At 36.3% G+C, this 21,828-nt stretch overlaps 1 protein-coding gene across 4 annotated transcripts in view; it reads right to left on the bottom strand.

The window, feature by feature from the left end:
• The window catches only part of LOC150094462 (hemocytin-like), a 2,636,009-nt gene that overhangs the window by 98,279 nt on the left and 2,515,902 nt on the right, over positions 1-21,828 (bottom strand). For all 4 annotated transcript variants that reach the window (XM_090412206.1, XM_090412207.1, XM_090412208.1 and 1 more), the window contains one exon: positions 21,070-21,162. In XM_090412206.1, the coding sequence (XP_090268332.1) occupies positions 21,070-21,162 (93 nt within the window). The remainder of the gene's footprint in view (positions 1-21,069; positions 21,163-21,828) is intronic.

Here is a 21,828-nt window from a genome sequence, read left to right as displayed (position 1 = left end):
TACAAGCAGATAGAGGGAACTGACATGGGCTCCCCCCTCTGACCCCCCCTTGCCAATTTCTATATGGAAGATTTTGAAAAACGAGCCATAGACTCAGCCCCACCCAAACCTTCTATCTGGCTAAGATATGTAGATGATGTGTTCTCTATTTGGCCTCATGGTCCAGACACGTTAGACTCCTTCCTCGGTCATCTCAATAGCCTACATCCAAGAATCCAGTTTACTATGGAAAAGGAAAAGAACAATTGTTTACCCTTCCTAGACACCTTAGTCACGTGCCTGCCTAATGATACACTTGCCTTCACTGTATACAGAAAACCCACACACACAGGCAGATACATTCACAAACTCTCCCACCACCATCCCTCACAACAATATGGCATCATTAAAACCCTTACCAAGAGCGCCCACAATCTTTGTTCCAGTGGAACCGCCCTCACTACTGAGCTTAACCACATACACAGCACTTTCCTCTCCAATGGCTACAGCGAACACAGCATCAAAAAAATAATCAATTCCTCCCCCATTCCCCGTCCCTCTCGTCAACAAGAATTTAAAATTGCCATCACCATACCCTACACCTGTGGCACTTCGGAAAAAATAGCCAAGATACTAAAAAAGTATAACCTACACACAGCATATAAGCCCTACCGCAAACTGTCTACCCTTATCCGTTCTACGAAAGATCAGCTCCCTCCTCTCTCTCTGCCTGGAGTTTACAAAGTACCCTGTTCCTGTAAGCTTGCGTACTTTGGACAGACAGGCAGATCAGCATCCACCCGCCTGGAGGAACACAAGTCGTATATCGTTAAACACAACTATGGCCATTCAGGCTTGGCTGACCTTGTTTTGGACACCACCCACAGAGTATCATGGAAGAAAACCACCATGCTCCACCACAGCAAATTCAAGAAAGAGAGACTTTTCTTAGAAGCAGCAGCAGATCTCAGAAACCAACCAAATCTTAACAAATACGGTTACATTAAGCTTCCGAAGATTTGGGAAACAGTCATCACCAGAGGTCCCACCTTACATTCCAGACTACCTACTACTGCCCTTAGAGGGCGCTCCACCTAGATAGGACTTTATTGTCACCCACGTGGTTGGGCTTAGTATTGTAAGTTTTTGTGTGTATGTTACATTAATTGTCTTTGTAATCCCCGTAGATGTCCTAGTGACTAGGACGAAATATAGGAAGTATTAAATTCTATTTTAATTCTTTTTGAGTGTTGTAAAAAATCCATTAAACCTCCAACATAACAATAGCTTTGGAATCAGCAACAACATCATGGTTAAAGGAAAACGAAAGGTATCTTCTATACCTACCTTTGATTTTCCTGATTAATTGATGATGTAAACCAGGTATTCTCAACCTGTGGTATGCGTAATACGTGAGCCACTGCTTTACTAGTACATCTAATATCTTGAATTAAATATAGTGGTACACCACAGGAAAGGGTTGAGAACCCCTGATGTAAACTCTGTCTAATGGAATGTGCTTTGGCCCATTTAAAAGCTATCAGATTTGATGTGGTAGGATAATTACAAAATAGATTCCATTCTCTGCCTTGATCTATTTTGGCTGCTTGGCACTCAAGATTCCACCAAGGCTTTGGACAGAATGAAAATCTTGATGATGTCTTTTGGAGTTGCAGTTGTTGCTGCTGGATAATATAATGTGTTTCATATGCTACAGTTTAACTGATACTGAGAACCTTCAGATAGGTGTTTAAACAACTGCTTCAACATTAAACTTTTCAAGCATGGTCTGTTTTCAATATTGGTATCTGCATATGAGATAGAAGACATAGTTTATGTGAAGACATTGAGGGCAAATAACAGGAAAATGAGCTTCATTATATGTTCTCTTGAACATCCCATGTAATCAGTAGAAAAATGGCAGGGCAGCAGATTGTAAGATCTAGTGCAGAATATAGTTGCAAAAGCTTATGGAAGAAGGTATTAGGTCCAAAATTAAGAAGGGATAGGTCATTATTATCAAGCATATGATCAGTGATGTAGCCTTTTATGATTTGCATTGGTAGTGCCTGAGAGATTATTGTGAATATCTTAAATCACCGATATGAATTATGAGCTAAGGCAGTTGCAAAATATCAAGGTTCGATATTATATTACTCAGAAGTAGGGCTGGCGCTTTTGCTGCCCCATATAATAGCATATTTTGCCACTCCTTACCCCTTAAAAAAACCTCTTTTAATGACATCTTAAAAGCCATGATGATAAGCTAGGCTTCAACATGTCTAATTATAAATTCTAAATAGTAGCATTATCTAATGAAAATTCATAGTAAAATTTTTTTTACTATGAATTTTCTGTAAAATATATTTTTTACAGAAAGAGAGAGAGAATTAATCCTTTAATGGTGGAATTTTGTTCTGAAAATGTGCATCTGCATAGGTAATTAAAATCAAGCAAAGTCGAGTATACTTGTCAATTGCAGAGTAATTGCTGCTGTAAATTCTAATTAAATTATAACAAAGTGGCAATTACTAAAAGTTAGTTTATTTGAAAATTCAATAATTTTATTGCTCCAAAATTCATTAATATCACAAACAATATCAACGCAACCAAAAAAATATTATTTTTATAATGTATTATATAGTGATAACAGTAATAGTTAATAGTAATATATTATTATTATTATTATTATTCAGGCCTCCAAGGAGTCAAAAGACTCATCGAGGGAGGTCCTTCCTAAGACATAAAGTCTGTCAAGACTCATCGAGGGGAGGTCCCCGCCCTGAGAAATACAAAGTTTATCATACCACTCTTTAAACTCACTGACCGTTCTCGCTCCCACCACTCCATCAGGCAATGCATTCCACGGCTCAACCACCCTCCACACAAAGAAACCACTCCTTACCCTCTTGCTCACAGTTTCCTTTCGTAACTTCCGGGGATGGCCTCTTGTCATCACTCCTTCCCGCTGATCAACCATGCGAAAGAACTCCCCAGTGTCAACCCTGTAACCACCTCTCAACAGTTTAAAAGTCTCAATCATATCACCTCTCCTTCTATCCACCAAACTCTGCAGTCCACATTCTCTCAGCCGATCCTCATAACTATCCTTGTACAGTCCTGAAACCATCTTTGTCATCCGTCTTTGTATCCTTTCCACAGTTAATTTATCCCCTTCAAATCCTGGGGACCAAATCTGAGAACAATAGTCCAAGTGTGGTCTGATCAGAGACTTATACAACGGAATGATAACCCTCTTATCTCTGCAGGTCAGTGTCCTTCTCATAATAGCAGCAATCCTCTGTGTTACCTTCACCACCTTTGCAATATGTCCCCTAAACTTCAGGTTTCTATCAATCATCAACCCCAGATCTCTTGTCTCCCCTACTTCCTCCAGTATAACTCCTCCCATAGAGTATGCAGCATCCCATCGATGTTTCCCAAACCTCAAGACCTTACATTTTGCTGCATTAAACTGACAACACCCCCATTCATTTGCCCATCTATCTAGCTTATTTAAATCCTCTTGCAGGGCTACCACATCTGCACTATTACTAATAATATTACTATTAACTTACATGTAAGTAATGCTCATCACGTCATGTAGAATGCAGAACTGCTAAATCACAAACACGTAACTATGGCAAATATAATTTTTTTACATTTTAGAACATGTGTCGTGTCATAACATAGTGAATTTACATTTTCACTGTTAAAATATAAACCTACTGTTTAAAACAAAACTTTTCTTGCTTTCATATTCGCAAAATCACAAATTAGGCCAGTGGACTCTAATTTCTGACCGATTTCATGTTCAATTGAAATCATGGCAAGACCTTCAAATCAAGTTTTGGCCATTGTAGAACATAAATAACTTTTAATAAGCTTTAGTTTTGAAAGACTATGCTCACCGTTTGCAACTGTTACCAGTAAAGACAGTAATATTCTTAAGGCCACTGCAACATTAGAAGCAAAAGTTATTTTCAACTATATAATGTAGCACTTCATTTCGTGGCATACTTCCTAGTACTAAGTGGGAAACTACTCTCAATTCATCAAATAGCTCAATGGCATCAATGTCTCTATTTTCTTGATGCATTAGAATACTTTCTAATGCATCAAGATGATTTTTACATTTTAAACAAATGTAAAAATCTAGATTTTTACATTTGCTTAAAAGCTCATTTGTTGCCTCAGATTTCAATTTAGGGATATTATATAAAAACGAAAAACGTGAACTGTGGTATTCCAATTAATTGTCCAAATCTTTCGTGGATTAATACTGGTTGTTACATCAATAATAATATAAAGAAAAACCCAGTTTTAAATTTAGTTTTAGGACCAGAAATAGGTTCATCTTTTGCTTCATAAACATGTTGTTTTTTCTGCTGATGCAGAAAAAACAACATGTTTACTTACATTTGTAAAGGTGAAGCTGATCCTAATCAGCTTCACCAATTTGGAGTAAAGTGGATGACAAACAATATTAAACAGGAACTGCATGTAAAAAAGAGACTATGGAAGAGATATAATAAGACAAGTGAAGAGAAGATGCATGAAGAATATAAGACACAGGCCAGGAGAGTGAATAGTATGCTAAGAAAGGCAAAACTGGAATATGAGAAAAGATTGGCCCCCAAAATTCAAGGAAAATCCTAGGGAAATTTTTTAAATATGTGGCTAGTAGGAGGAGAAATGACTGTGAAGAATGACATTGTGGGATAAAAATGTGAATAGAGTGACTGATGCACAGGACATAGTGGAATTGTTCAATGAACACTTTATTGGAGTATTTCATCCTGGAGGAGTCAATTTGAATACTACAGAGATAGAGCAGGATCGACGTTTATAGGTGCAGGAGGAGAGTGTGTTCCACCTACTGAGTACTCTGGATGTTAGTAAAGCTGTGGGACTGGATGGTATTTCACCACAAGTTTTGAGAGAATGTGCTAAGGAACTGACAGTGCCCTTGACCTGTCTTTTAATGAAAGTCTGGCTGCGGGAAAGGTGCCCATGGAATGGAAGCAAGGTAAGATAGTGCCATTGCAAAAGGGTGCTAGCAGACTGGAAGTGTCTAATTATAGGCCAGTTTGCGTGTCATCAGTAGTTAGTAAGATCTTGGAGAAAGTTGTGAGGCACCGTATACAGCATTGGGAAGATGAGAGTAATGTTATCTGTGAGAGTCAACATGGATTTGTGAAGGAATGCTCTTGTTTTAGCAATATGCTAGCCTATTATGATAAAGTTACAAGAGCATTAGATGAGGGAAAGGCATATACTGCCATTTTCCTAGACTTAGCAAAGGTATTTGACAGGGTGCCACATGATAAGCTGATATTTAAGTTGCAGCACATGGGTCTGGATGTCAGATTGGTCAACTGGATTCAGGATTGACTGTCCGATAGGTATCAGAGAGTTATGTATGGTGGAACAATATCAAAGAGGCAGAAGGTTACAAGTGGGGTTCCACAGGGCTCAGTACTGGGACCTATATTGTTTAACCTTTATATCAATGACATTGTCCATGGATTGCAAGGGGATATTCAGTTGTTTGCAGATAATGCGAAGCTGGGAAGGGTTATTAGTAATAGTGCAGATGTGGTAGCCCTGCAAGAGGATTTGAATAAGCTAGATAGATGGGCAAATGAATGAGGGATTCAGTTTAATGCAGCAAAATGTAAAGTCTTGAGGTTTGGAACACATCGATGGGAAGCTGCATACTCTATGGGAGGAGTTAAACTAGAGGGATTAGGGGATACAAGAGATCGGGGGTTGATGATTGATAGAAACCTGAAATTTAAGGGACATATTGCAAAGGTAGTGAAGGTAACACAGAGGACTGCTTCAATAATGAGAAGGACACTGATCTGCAGAGATAAAATGGTTATCATTCCATTGTATAAGACTCTGACCATACCACACTTAGATTATTATTCTCAGATCTGGCCACCAAGATTTGAATGGGATAAATTAACTGTGGAAAGGGTACAGAGGCAGATAACAAAGATGGTGTCGGGACTGTACAATGTTAATTATGAGGATCAGCTGAGGGAGTGTGGACTGCAGACTTTGGTGGATAGAAGGAGAGGTGATATGATTGAGATTCTTAAACTGTTGAGAGGTGGTTACAAGGTTGACACTGGGGGTTCTTTCACTTGGTTGAACAGTTGGAAGGAGTCATGAGAAGGGGCTATCCCTGGAAGTTAGAAAGGAAACTGTGAGAAAGAGGGTGAGGAGTGGTTTCTTTGAATGGAGGGTGGTTGAACCATGGAATGCATTACCTGATAGAGTGGTGAGAGCGAGAACGGTCAATGCATTTAAGGAGTGGTATGATAGACTTTGTGTTTCCTAGGACGGACCTCCCTCGATGAGTCTTGATAGATTTGTGTTTCTTAGAAAGGACAGCCATGATGAGTCTTTTGACTCCATGGAGGCCTGAATAATAATAATAATAATAATGTTATAGCATCTACAAGAAAATTTTGAACTGATTCATCATTTCTGATATTATCGAGACTTTAGAGAACATTTCTAAAAGTAGATATGGAAGTAGACAATTCCATTTATTATTATTATTATTATTATTATCCGAGACCTCCAAGGAGTCAAGAAATCATTGAAAGAGGCTATAAATCACCCAAACCAGCTGTTAAAAGTGTCCGTTAAATTTACTCACACTAGATGCACTCACTACCCCTAAAGACAAACTATTCTACTCATTCATTGCTCTCTGGGAGAAAAACCTAGCTCTTACCCTTTTCTTAACTGTGAAATTTTTATGTGAAACTTCATGTATAAATGTGAAACTTCTTAACTATGGAATTTTTATGACTTGGAATAATTTGCATTAATTTCATTTAAATTTAAAATAAATAATTTTCATTTTAAAATTATTTTAATAACCAAATTCTAATAATTGTATCAATGACTACACAATTGTTTTCATGTATTTTGATTCTGTTTTAATTGGTTTTCTCTTAATCAATTCTCATTTGATCATTTGGTCTCATTGGTTAAATGAGATTTACACTCAGATCAAGGTTAACTAATGGCCAACAATGGAATTGGAAATAAATGCTAGATGGTGTTCTGCTGAAAGTTTATTTTTCACTAGGTTAGACTATAATAAATTTCGTTTAATCCTTTATCCCAGTGAGGGCAAACAAAGTTTGAGCCTGAAAATATCTTCAGGACTGAATATAGTGTTGTACTATCTTACCTGGGTAAGTAGTACAACAACAAGGCAACTCGGAGCAAAGGTGAGGCAAGCTACCAATACTCCTATCCCAGTATCTCCCATAATGCAAAACACATCTCCTTGTGGATATGTATACTGTTATGCATTAAGGGATTGGCCACTACCCAGACTAGTCTCGACCTTTATTGAGGTCTCTTCAGTGGGAGACAGGCCCAGAGTTGGAGATACCAGGCAGAAGCAGTAGCTTGCCCCACCTTTGCTCCGAGTTGCCTTGGTATTGTACTACTTACCCAGGTAAGATAGTACAACACTATATTCAGTCCTGAAGATATTTTCAGGCGCAAACTTTGTTTGCTCTCACTGGGATAAAGGATTAAACTAAATTTATTATGGTATTCTGCTATTGTCGCATCATCTGATATCAACACTGACAGCGCGATATTAAACAAAACATAATACTACATTATTTTAAATGATTATGATTTTTAAAAAACATACAGTACAATGAAGTTTTATTATGTAAAAATGTAACTAACACATCCTGAAGTATGGTTTCAACAGAGAAAGAACAAATGACTTTTTTATGATTTATTTTTTGTATGGTTTAGGCCTAAGGACTGGATGCTAAGGACTAAAATAGGCGTTAGAATTGGAATGGTTAAAGCAACAGTTTGGAGTATTGCAAGTTATGGAAGTGAGTCATGGACACTCAGAAAGAGAGATATGGAAAGAATTAATGCATTGGAAATGTGGTGTTATAGAAAGATGGAAAAGATTAGCTATACAGAAAGAATATCAAATTCAGAAGTTTTAAGACGAGTTGGAATGGAAAGAACACTGCTAAAGAATATAATGCAAAGAAAGACCAGATTTGCAGGACATCTTCTGAGAGGTTCTTTGGGACACCTGACAAGAACTGTATTACAAGGGAAAGTTGAGGGGAAGAGAAGACGTGGAAGACCAACTAGAGAGTGGTTTAATGACATCGTGGAATGGACTGGTTTAAGAAGATGGTTTAAGAAATGGAGAAGAGCTGCTCATCTGTGGCAACCCTCTGCTAGAGGATGCTACCGGACGACGACGATGGTTTAGGCCAATTTTGCCACCCCACCAAAACTTGACGATTCATGCAAATGCATGTGTTGCACCATCAGTAGTGCTAGCCCTGCTCAGAAGCTGGTAAATAAATCTAATGTATTGTAATAAAAAATCTCATCATCAACAGTTGAATGAGTGTATCTCAGTGGCAAATTCTCCTTGCTATGCTTGCTGCACAAGCTAATTAATTGAGAAAGAAGTAATATTTATTTAAAGAAGTAATGCTTATAAATGCATGCATTTATAGCATTCCATTTAGGGTTTTATTTTTGTAGACAGAAGACATCTTAAGCTTTGCACGGCAATAATTGAGCTTTGCGTTGTGTATCGAAGGCTGATGCTTGCTCGTCTAGTCAAATATAAGCATTCCATTTAGGCTTTTATTTTTGTAGGCAGAAGACGTCTTAAGCTTGTGCGGCAATAATTGAGCTTTGCGTTGTGTATCGAAGGCTGATGCTTGCTCATCTAGTCAAATATAAGCATTCCATTTAGGCTTTTATTTTTGTAGGCAGAAGACGTCTTAAGCTTGCGTGGCAATAATCGAGCTTTGCATTGTGTATCGAAGGCTGATGCTTGCTCGTCTAGTCAAAGCTATCTTGGCTTGCTCGGTTGTAGGCACTTCCAGGTCCTCACTGTGGCATTGTGATTTCATGTGTGTGCATAACCATTTCCGCTCTCTTCACGTCGTCTTAAACACAAGGCCATACACAGTCAAAGTAGCTCTAGCCAATGAGCTTCAGCCAGCCATTACAATTGTGTGTTGCTTCAAAAAATTAAGTTACAACCAACTTTTTATGACGATGTTATTGACCAGTTCATAAAGAAGAACCGTAGGGGAGAATTTGTATTCAAGTAACTAAATTGAAAAAGATAGAATATCATTTGTAAAATAAATGTTGTACTTGTATGATTAAATGTACATAAATTTCTAAATATATAGTTTTAAATGGTCAGTAATTCATTATTCTGCTAATCAGACTTCAATCAAACCTCTCACTCCCTGAATGATAACAAGAGCAAGTGTGAATTTCAAGACCAGGATTTGCCCCTGGTGTATCTTCTAGAGTTGTATTAAGCTGAGAGCAAGGGTGTTATGACTAGAAAAGGAGTACAGCTGTGTGCTAAGATAGCAACTCTGTGTGTGAGCAGGATCAACTCCGGTTCTGCCCTTATGAACAATAGTGAAATGCCTTAAGATTGCGACATGGGTTCCTCATTGAACTTGAAGTATGTTTCCTGCCAGTGGTGCACCCAGGATTTAATCTTGGAGGGGGGGGGAGTTAAATGGATAAAAATATTTTTAATGCAATGAATTTGCATTAAAAATATTTTTATGCAACTGTTCCACTAAAATTCGTTAAATTTCATTCATTAAATAAAATTCATTAGGTGATTATAAAAATTTATTTAAAGAATAAAATCCAGTTTTCTTTTCTTTTTACAAAGCTCTTGAATTATTTCAGTCGTGGTTACATTAATCTCTCTGTATATATACAGCAAAGCTAGTTCGTTCAATCGTGATTTGTCTCGGTAGATCTTGAATAGGTTTTTAAAAGGCATAAGTTAGAAAATGACCTTTCACTGATGCATACCGGAAGCATTACAAATATTTTTAATAAGTTATAGATGTCAGGATATATCATTTTGTTGCACTTTGAAACTGCATCAGCGACATTTTTGCATGGAGCTATTGAAACGGTTTTTCAAATTTCTTATACCACAACCTGAATTCGGCATTCAAAATTGCTGGATTTGTATAAGACAAATCACCGGCATAAAATTCACACAACTGATGAAAATCTTCAATTGTACTTGCTGTTGGAGCATCTTTTCCATTTGGTGGGAGAGAAAAAAATTTTTCAAAATGTTGCGGTGCTGAGTGAAACGATCCTGAAGTTGAGTCAATATTAAATCAATAAATGGAATGAAAATAGTTCTCCTGAAATACTCTTCTACGGAATCAGCTGGAACATTGGACCTTAATGTTTGTTTTGATGTAGTCCTTGGTTTTTTAATGTCAATATTAAAACTGTTGGCTTTTATACATGCTTCATCATAAATATCTTTAAATGAAGACTCTGGTGTTTCACGAATGGTATTTAATTGAGCCACAACATCATCAACAAAATTTAGGGCAATTAAGAGGTCACTGTCAGATTTTTGCATTATTTTAGACAATGGTAAGGTGTACGCAAATATTTTTTGCAAGCTAAATAAAGATATTATAAAACCAAATTCACACAATGAATTATTCAAAAGCTTTGCGTTAGGGGACGAGTCTCTGTCATCCCAAGAAATGATTGTTTCAAGACTGAATCACTGCATCATAGAATTCCATCATGGTCATGATGGCTTCAAGGCATTCCACCCACCAAGTCGGGCAAACTTCACGTAGTTTCTGTCTCTTAGTATCCAGTGTATATTTATCAACGTTGTCAACAAGGACATCCTGTCTCTTAGGGGTATTGAAAAAATTATGTACCTTTTGAATTATGCCAATGCAATTTCTTATTTCAGTCACAGTTACAGCATTTCCAATTGCTAAATTCAAACTATGTGATGCACAATGAACATATAAAGTTTGTGGATATATAGCTGATAAGCGAGATTGGACACCATTGAACTTTCCGCTCATTGATGAGGCACCGTCGTAACCTTGCCCACACAAATATGACAAATCGATGCCATAATTATTTAAGCTTTTTAATATTTTGTCGGATAAGGTTTTTCCTGTAGTGCTTGTTACAGAAACAAATTGTAAAAATTGTTCACAAACTTTGTTGTCATTTTCTTCATCTGTATACCTGCTGCACAAGGAAAGATGTTCAGTGGTAGAAATGTCACAAGTTTTATTGGTGAAAAACATTTCGCTGAATTAATTTTTTTGACCAAACGGTTCAAAATGACTTCATTACATGCATTTATAATTTGATTTTGTATGTTCCAGCAAATGTAGGTAGCGTTTTTGGCAGAATGTTTAAAATGTTCAGCCAAGTTTTTGTCGCCCGCATCGATTCTCGTTCTTAACAAAGCTGAAAAATTGCCTTCATTGGTGAATGGCTCCTGATCAAATGAAAATTCTCCATAATCACGATGTCCTCTCAAGGGTATATTTTGCCGACTACATAAAATTATTGTTTTTATAATCGGCTCTAATCGTTTCCAATTAACTGCAGCTCGTGATGCACTATCTACATCAATTTGTTGATTGATTGAAATACATTTTCCATTTCGAATATTGTTTAGCCTTTCATAAATCATAACAGCCGTTATATGATATTTTGTTTTTTAATGATTATTAAATTTTTGAATGGCTTTCTTCCAATTATTATAACCTTGCGTAACTAACTGCCCAGGTACTTCAGATTTAGATTTTCCGACATTAGTAGGTGCAAAAAACACACAATATTCACAGTACGCACTATTTTCAACTTGAGAGTACACAAGCCGGTTGTGAATTGCAGCACAGGTTGCAGGAAAATTAAAATTTGGTTCTGGTTTCCACAACTTTTTCACAATATCTAAATTATTGTCAGAATTAAATGTTTGTTCTTTCATAAATGCGATCCCGTGAGAATTATTAATAACTAAGGAAGTATTTTGTTCTGGATAATTCAATGGTTTTGTCAGACCTACGACTGGAGAAAGTGAATCCAAATCAGTATTGACAATATTAATAGTGCCAACATTGCTACTAACATTTGAATCATCCTTTTTTGTTTTGTTTTTTTAAATAGTTCAATAAAATACTCTGCGTATGATTTTCAGCCATAATTTGAAGCACAAAATCCAAAAAACAAAATAAAATCTTTTACAAATTTAACTTTAAAATTTTAACATTAACTTCAATGTTATTGAAGAATTTACGTACATTAAGGTTACTCTTCAGATATGGAAAAGAGTTTCAAGTTCAAGACATGCTTTTCAACAAACTCAATGCAAAATAGCACAGAATACGAGCGTATCACACATGACTGAGCATCTGCAATGATTCGCCAATACATGATACCCGTGATCCTCTCTAGCCTGGCTCGAACAGCATTTCTCGCCCTTTCTAAGCCCAAGAACAAGTAAAATGCCTAAAACAATTCTATGGACCACTAAGTTATGTAATTTTTTAAAAAACGTATGTGGGGATTACCAACATTTGGGAAAAACTGTGCCATTTATAACAATAAATCTAAAAGCATGTTTTGAATATATATGGAAACATAATTAACTTGGAAGTAAACGAATAAAAGTGTATCATCATCGAACAAACTTTTAATTTTTATTAAACAAATAAATAACATGATATGATTATTTACTATTTACTTTTAATGAGATGGATAAGCTTCTCGGCATTGCAAGTTGCTGAATATCTGGCTCAATACTGGTCAACTTCAGTCGAAGATTGGCACACACACTAAGACAAATTCTGTATTTTGTTTTTATTTGAAAGAGCGATGAAAATCCTTTCTCGCAAAAATAGGTTGTAGAAAACTGCATGATGATTTTCGATGCTTCTTCAGATAATTCGGGAAATTCACTTCTCACTGTCACTTGAAAGCTTAATTAGCTGTTCTTTTTTCGATAACGCAAGGTCGTTCTCGTGACTGCAAGCCTGAAATGGATCGTGAACCCACAGAAATTTCTTATAAAAGTTATTTGGAAAATATGTTTCCAAATTCTGTTTCACAGTTTTGAGGTGGACACAAACGCTCTCCAAGTGGTTAAATTCTAAACTAATAAGTTTTGGAGCCCTATACAAAATAACCAATTGGATTTATCTTTTGAACACTATCCCGGGAAGTTCCATACCTCCCCGTCCCTTTCATCATGTGTTCGTAATCAGGCTACTGTTGATATTGATTTATATACACGTTCAAAACTGTAAACAATTGTTGAATAATAACACAATCATGAAGGTATAATTACTGTAAAGGAAGAAAAGTTAAATAAATAGAAAAATGTTCCTACAAAAATAACTAATTGTATTTACCTTTGAATGAGATCCATTGATCGAGTGGTCAGCAAATCTTTCCTTTCATTCAGCATATTAATATTATTGCATTGTAACTGATGGGAATTCTGTGTTTCTGTAGATTCGTTACAGACCTCTTTCTCTTCAGAAACTATACACAAACTGTCATTACAAACTCATTTTGTATTATCACTGTCATCCAAGAAATTTTTCCGTTTAAAGAAGGTACCAATGTACTTATCCATAATTGAAATTGCTCCCGCAGTAAATAACTCGCCCTCCCCAGTAGTCACTATATTGCAGAGGCAAGAAAAACAAGTACTTTTATTATAAGGTACCAGCAGTCTGTGTAATATATTTCTCAACAACAAATAGTGCAATTAGAGACAAATGGATAAAAACGACATTAATTAATGAATCATATGTTCTTTCATACAGAAACTATGCTATTTAGACTCAAGCAAAACCATATGTTGCACCAGCAAACACAGCTAAAAACTACTGTTATTAATTAGATGTGTGTGAGTTCGCCTGCCCCAAAGCAGCAATAAAGTTCAACTGAAGGTGTTAAAATTCGGAAATGCGTTAAAACTTAGAAATATATGTATATATATAGTGAATGTTGTTATGGCAGTTTCACATATGGAATGCAGTTGAAGAGAATTAGCATTTCAACTCAACTGGCAGTTTGCTTTTATCTTTCAGTCGTGCGATTTCCTAAAAATATATAAATACTGGGGTTAACTCACAACACACTTTGTCCAAGTATTACTTAGCACTTCTGAAGATATATTGAGGCTTGGTTGAAGGAGGAAACCCTTCAACAATAAAAATCAATAAACAACAAGTAATTGGTTGAAATGTGGTCATGTGGATAACACATGTTCACTTCATAACTGACAAAACAGCAAGGGAAAGTGGAAGCAATAAAACCATATTGTTATTCACTTAATCCCTCTTTATTACTCATCATTCTGCAGCTACAAATCAAAACAGTGGCAGAATGTTCGTGGAATGAACATTCTGCCGCTATTTTTATTTTATTTTTTAAGTAGCCATTTTATTTCAATAATTTTTACTTACTTAATTTTAATTTGTTTTCTTTGGATAATTAAAATATATAGATTTATTTGGTTAATTTAAGCCTGTGGACCACCTGTCCCATCATCGCGGACCACCTGTGGTCTGCAGATCATAGGTTGAGAAACTCTGCTATAGGGTTCTCTCGCCTTATGTGACCCCTAATTCATAAGTAGTATACAAATAGAAGACACGACACAGCATAAAAAAAAAATTAATTTTAATTAGGAAAAGTATTTTGGAAATTTTTTTAGTGTATTTCAACTTTTTCTTTTGGGGGGCCAGGCCCCTTGGCCCCCTCCCTGGGTGCGCCACTGTTTCCTGCAGACAGAAAAAGAAGGGCTGATGTTTCTGCAGCAGAACCTTGATATTTTGACAGAATCCAAAACAATTTTACTATAACAATTTGTCTATTCTTTGAGAGTCTTTGGCTTTGTAGACCTAAGGATTTGTAGATGTGTCCAATTTCCAATATGTAAAGGGGTAACCTTTTTCAAGCTTGTAATTATACAGGTAACCCTCGTATAACATGGTACTTATACAACGTAGTTTCGATATAATGCGGTGAACCATTCTTCAATGTGGTACTTATACAACACGGTCAAAAAATTGTAGTAACCTTTCTTCAATGCGGTACTTATACAACGCGGTTTCGATAAAAATATGGTCTACAAATTGTAGTAACCCTTTATCTTTTCATATATTTTTCACCCTGCAAATTAAAAATCAAATTTTATCTTCGTTAAATTTGCGTCTGTCCGTATCGCGCATGTAGTTATAAGTAGCGAATTTATATTAAGGGAATTACCCTTTAGCAAGCATGTACGTCAATTGTTTACCGTATAAAAAGCATTTAATGTTGAAAATTGTCTTCGTTTTCTACCAGGAAAGCACATTAAAATCATGTGTGTTAATCTCAAGCTGAGCACTTTATTATCTGGTGAGTTACATACAGTTTGTAAGGCTTTTTTATATAAAAGTTTTATTTTTATAGTAATGACCACTTAGAGGGCTTTTGCGATATGATTGAAAACCAAACTAGTGAATAAATTGATGGGGAAATAGATTTAAATTAGGAGGAACTGGTACAATTAATAGATGATGTCGAACCAAAAGGCGGGGAAAGTTCTGCCAAAGATTCTGATTGTGATGAATCCGTTAAAGAATTCAGTTTAAAGAAATTAGCAGGATTGGACTTGACAAGAAAGTTATTTTAGGGATAATGATCCCTCAATGGAGTGCTCCAAAAAATTCACGAGACAATTGGATATTTGTTTAGCTCCATATTATGAACTTAATAAAAAAATTGCAGCATAGTGGTAAGCAAGGTCTTATTACTGACTTCTTGATAACTAAACCAGCCGAAGTATGCAATGAGAATTAAACAAATGATGTGCAAGAGATTTCAAGTGATGATGATATTCAGCCACTCATTAATAAAGAACATCTACAAAATGTTCATTTTGAAGACAGTGATGACGATTAAAATATGTGCTTTATTTTATTTTGCCTAAAACATTTATGCATGTGTGCAATGAAGTTTACGTAAAATTTATAAGTTTATGCTATGTATTGTTTCATAGTTTATATGTTTTCTTAACTTACATGAATTACCTGAAGGAAACAAAAACATATTTTGTTGAGCATGTCATTACTGTTTATATAATTAAAAAAAAAAACGATTTCGGAACATAACCCTATTTTTCCATGTGATCTAAGCCTCGCATAATGCGATTTATATAACATGCCATTTCTATAGAACCTAACATCAGCATTATACGAGGGTTACCTGTATATATTTATTATTATTATTATTATTATTATTATTAATAGACCTCCATGGAGTCAACAGTTCATCATGGGAGATCGCACTCTCACATGCAGCTCATCATATCTCGACTTAAATGCATTCGCTGTCACTGAACTCACCATGCTTTCATGCAATGCATTTCAATCACCCACCATTCCCTCCATGCAAAGAATCTACTCTTCATCCCTTTACTCACATCCACAACACACTAAGGCAATGCATCCCACTCACCAACCACCCTCCATGCAAAGAACCTGCTTCTCACTCCTTTGATCACACCCTCCTTTATACAGTTTCCAGCAATGGCCTCTTGTTATACTCCCCTCTCCCATTCTATGAAAAATCTCTTCCATGTCTACCTGATAACAACCCCTGACCAACTTATATGTTTTAATCATACCCCCACCCCTTCTTCCTATTCACGTGTCTTTGCAACTTACATTCTCTCAATCTGTACTCGTACTCCATATTCCAAAGACCATTGACTATCTTTGTGAACCTTCTTTGTACCCTTTACAACATATCCTTGTCACAATGAAAACCTGGTAACCAAATCTGTGCACAATAATCCATATGGGGCCTGATCAAGGCCTCATATGGATTTCAACTGGTGCAATAAGGCCCCTGAATTTCAGGTTCTTGTCCACCATCACTCCTAGATCTCATCTCCTCTAGTTCTGTTAAAGTTTCTCCACCAAGTGTATACTTTACATCCCATCATTGCTTACCAAAACTCAAAACCTTACACTTGGCAGCATTGAACTGATAGTTCCACTTATCTGCCCATTCATGCAATCTATTCAAATCCTCTTGTAAGACATTAACATCAGCCTGTCTGTGCATTGCTCTCTCCAGTTTTGCATCATCTGCGAACAGCTGGATATCTCTAGTTAAATCCAACCTAATATCATTAACATGCAAATTGAACAACGATGGTCCCAAAACTGATCCCGATGGCACACCACTGGTGACCTTTCTCTTTCGAGATACTGTACCCCCATATAACTTTCTGATACCTATCTGGCAGCCAGTCACTGATCCAACACAGAAGTCTGTTATCCAATCCCATCTGTTTCAATTTATTTAAGAGCTTGTCATGTAGCAGTCTCTATCAAAAGCCTTTGCAAAATCCAAGTATACCAATCTATATGCATCTCCTCTGTCCAAGGTATTTGTCACCTTGTTATAGTGCATAAGTAAGTTAGTGAAACATGATCGCTCCTTAACAAACTCATGCTGATAACCACAGAGAATACTGCTGTTATTAACCCATTTCTCTATCCTACTTCTCACCAATCTCTCCAGGACCTTCATCACAACTCCAGATATACTGACCAGCCTATAATTTGAAGCTGCAGCCTTTTCACTGCCTTTATGCAGTGGAATAAATTTACCCTCCTTGCACTCCCTTGGAACCTGTGCTGTTGCAATACTCTTATTAAACAGGCATGAATGCTACTGCCAGTTCCTGGATCATACCCTTAAGATGTGTGGTGATATGTCATCAAATCCTATTGCCCAAGGTTATTTATTTCCTCAAATACCTCCTGCTCACTCACAATTAAGATATCCTCTCCTATGTCCTCTACACTTAAGTTCCTCATGATTCCACCCTGATCAGGATGAAACACACATAAATTGATCACTGAATATCTCAATAATGTCTTCTGCAGCAGTTATGAACATTCTTCCTTCTACTTGCTACATATCTAAAAAACTCACTAGGGTTTTTTCTTAGCTAATTTGCCAATTTCTGCTCATACTCTACTTTTGTTTTCCTTACTAAATGAGTCACTCTCCTGGCTTGTTCCTTATACTCTTCATGTGATTGAGTATTACCATTACTCATCTTGTACTTCCTCCAAAGTACCTTCTTTTTCCAGATTTCGTGCTTAAGCTCCACATTCATCTATTTTACACCTACCTTATTCAGCCTTTTGGCCTTTGGGATACATTCGTACATTGATGCTATTATGTATTTCTTTGTAAGTTCCCATGCAGCATTTATTTCTTTACCGCTCGACTCCTTGTTCCATGTTATGCCTCAAAGATGTCTCCTAAGCTTGTCATTATCACCAGCCTTATAATTCCACATATATCCTTTCTTCGCAAAAGCCTCTTATGACCAGCTCTTATGACACAGGTGATTACTTCATGATCACTTTCACAAACTGGAGGAAAATGTGAAACCCCTCTAACAATTACATCCTCTGATGAAATGATCCATAATAATTACCCTTCCTTTGTTCACTAATCCAAGTTATTTATTCATTCTTTCTTCACCACCTTCCACATTCTCAAACCTATAGCAACATCCAACTAAATATGTCTTCCTCTCAACCTTCATGTTACACCACACTTCCTCATAACCATTGCCACTATTTCTCCCTTTCATGTCTACCTTATGTGGACTTAATTCCCCTGCTACTATCAGCAGCACCCCCCCTCCCTTCTTCCCCTTTCTATCCTCATGAAAAATACTGTAACCATCTATTTCTATTCCTGTTACAATATCATCTTCATTCAACCATGGTTCACTTATTCCAATGATTTGGGAGCGAATAAACTCAATCACTGAAACTATTTCATCCTCTTTATTTCTGATACTTCTGGCATTTGTAAACAAACACAACAGTTCATTTTTAGGTCTATAGCCAGTCCTATCCAAGCCATATGTTGATTGTGATTTCCCCACTACACCTGCCAAATCACCTTTATCACCACTTACCACATATATGCATATATGAAGGTTGAGTAATGAAGATACTTGGAGGGCTCAGTCTCCACTTCTCCACCCACAATGCAATATACTCCATCTTCATACACACATTCACTGCCACTTTCAACATTCACTCTCTCTATGCCATGTCTTCCTGTCCACCAGAGCTCACTCCCATTTGCCTGTTCCTCTTGTATTCCCATTCTCTCTTCCTCTCTTACACACTGCTACTGTTTTCACTGCCAAGCACTGCTGTCTCTTCAGTACCACTCTCCAGATTTTTCTCTTCATCTCTTCCTTCTGATCTCTAGCATGCATCACACACTGTACTTCCACACACTACACTTTCATCCAGCAACACTTTCTCCTACACACTCAAGCCAAAGCCATTTAAATGCAACCCATCATGCCTGTATAATTTCATTGTTCCCAACACATGCCATACATCCACAAACAAATTAATGATGTCATTAGCCTCACAAGTAGCATAGTAATGAAGATACTTCATGTGCAAACCATCTTTGCTTGCATTTGGACAAAAAAATTAAACAAGAATATAATGTCTTGGCTTCTTTAATTTAATTAAAATTAAATTAAAGGTGGTGGAATACTCTCGGAGCGGAGGATTTGGAGGGCAATGGCACTAATGGTTTTGAAAACATATGGTGTGAGGTAGAAGTGGGGAAGACAGTATATTTAGTGGGGTGTAGCTATAAGCCAGGGAGTATAGAGGGTGAAGAGCAGAAGATGTTTAGGCAGTTGAGCTTGGCGAATGCAAAAAGAATGATTGTTATGGGAGATTTTAACTACACCAATATAAACTGGGAAGAGGCAACTGCATTAAGGGAATGGAATTTCTTGAATTCTTGATGGAAAAATATCTTAAACCGCATGTATTAGAATGAGCATGAGGTTTAAGTGTTTTAGATTTGGTCATATCAGCAGAAGATCTGATTATAACTGAGATGGCATCTTTGTTCCCAGTTGGAGAGAGTGACCATGTGGTTTTGATTTGGAAGATGAATAGACATTCAAGAGTATGAAAGAGAAAGAAATATATGTGGAATTATGAGGCTGGTGATTATAATAGTCTTAGATATCAGAATTCTGCTGTAGCAGAGATATCTGTGAAAGTCCTTAAATGATAGATCTTCATCAGCTTCATGTTGATCTCCAATAGGGGAAGAGCACTATCTAACCCTTTGCCCATCCATAGTATCAGGAAGTACAAGATAGCATGTAATGACCAGATGCATGTGGAGCATAAGATGCAGGATAGAACAGCTACAAACATGATAAAGAATGAAAATACATAACATACATAATATGAAAGGAGTTTTAGCAATCAGATCATATAGAATCCATTTTCATTTTCTACCTACAGTTTGGTGACAAGCAAGAGGTAGAAGGTAAGAGGTAGAAGCAAGAAAATTACTAGTTAAGTAGTAATTTTTATTACTTAATTAATAATTAGTTTTAAACAACTATACTTACAACTAAAATAAACATAAACATGGTTTTTTTTTTTTTTTTTAATATGGGGATATTAAATCCCACATTGTTTTAAAACTGATTAAGAAACTCAAAGATTGGAATCAGAGAGTTTCATGCTGAATATAGTATAATAAACTATAAAAGTATCGGCGATTACTAGCGTGAGCAAATGCAAGTAGTCCTAGTACGTAGTACAAACCCAGGCAACTCACAGCAAAAGTGGGTAAAGTTCTGATCGCTATTCTTGGTATTTTCCATAATGTAAAAACATGTTTCCTAGGAAATGTATGCTGTTATTACATTATGGTGGGAGGAATGTTTATATCGCCGAAATAAAGCCTATTGCCTCTTTATATTTAAATATAAACATAGTGTTTTAATTTATTTCCCTATACATCGTTTTGACTTTTTGTAATATTTTTGGGGTGTATTGAAAGGGGCGGCAAACTCAGGAATCGCCCGGGTGACAAAAGCTCTAGCTATGCCACTCTCACTATGCAGTGTCACTTTATTGCAAAACATGAGGAAATTCTTAAAATAAACCCTACTCATTATAAAGCCATGATGTTTCCTATAGAGTATCATATTTCTGTCCACCGAATCCTGAATTCTGCCTTATACCAGCTACCACTCGTATGTTATATTTTTATATATTTACATATTTTATATATTTATAATGTCTAATGTCTTGTCTTGATTAATAAGGAAGAAAAAAATGGATTACTTACTACATGAATTATACCATCTTCTTCACAATGAACAGGTTCACAATATCCACAGCAGTCAAAAGAACCTGAGCGGGGAGGCTGATATTTTGCATACTGGAAAAAGAATAAATATGTGATTATCAATACCAAATATATGAAAATTATAAATATTAGCTTCTCCATCCCCATTCATATTCTGTGCTATCAAGTTAATAATGTAGAATTTATTTCACTTACTTAGAAAGCAAATTATACTTGAAAAGAAATTATATTTTTAATCCTTTATCCAAGTGGAAGCAAACAAAGTTTGGACATCTTCATGTGAAACTGTACAATTTGTATATAGAAGCAGTTGACTTCACATCAGTTTCTCTAGCACCCCATAATGCAAAGTACAATCTTTCAGATGTGGATTCAGGGAGTCCAGCATATTCAAATCATTCTGCAAGTACTACAGTACTTAAGTATCAAAAGAATTCCTGATTATCCTACCTATCTTTCATCATCAGCAAACAGGAGTCACTACACACACCATCTAGAAATATCTAGAATAATACAGGAGTGCAAGAGAGCCTGATGACATTATTATTATTATTATTATTATTATTATTAAGAGAGACATCCAGGGAGTCGAGACTCATCGAGGGAGGCCACATACTACACACAACAGCTGTCATACTTATTCTTGAATTCATTCACACTGCTTACACTCACAACATCCAATGGCAATCCATTCCAATCATGCACCACTCTATGAGAGAAAACTCTAGCCCAAACCAC

This window comes from Typopeltis vanoorti, chromosome 22 (genome assembly GCF_054136105.1).
Source record: "Typopeltis vanoorti isolate ZY-2024b chromosome 22, IOZ_Tvanoo_1.0, whole genome shotgun sequence".
In the NCBI taxonomy this organism is placed as follows: Eukaryota; Metazoa; Arthropoda; class Arachnida; order Uropygi; family Thelyphonidae; genus Typopeltis; species Typopeltis vanoorti.
Note: the sequence above shows the minus strand (reverse complement) of the source record. Positions and strands in the feature narration are given on the sequence as shown.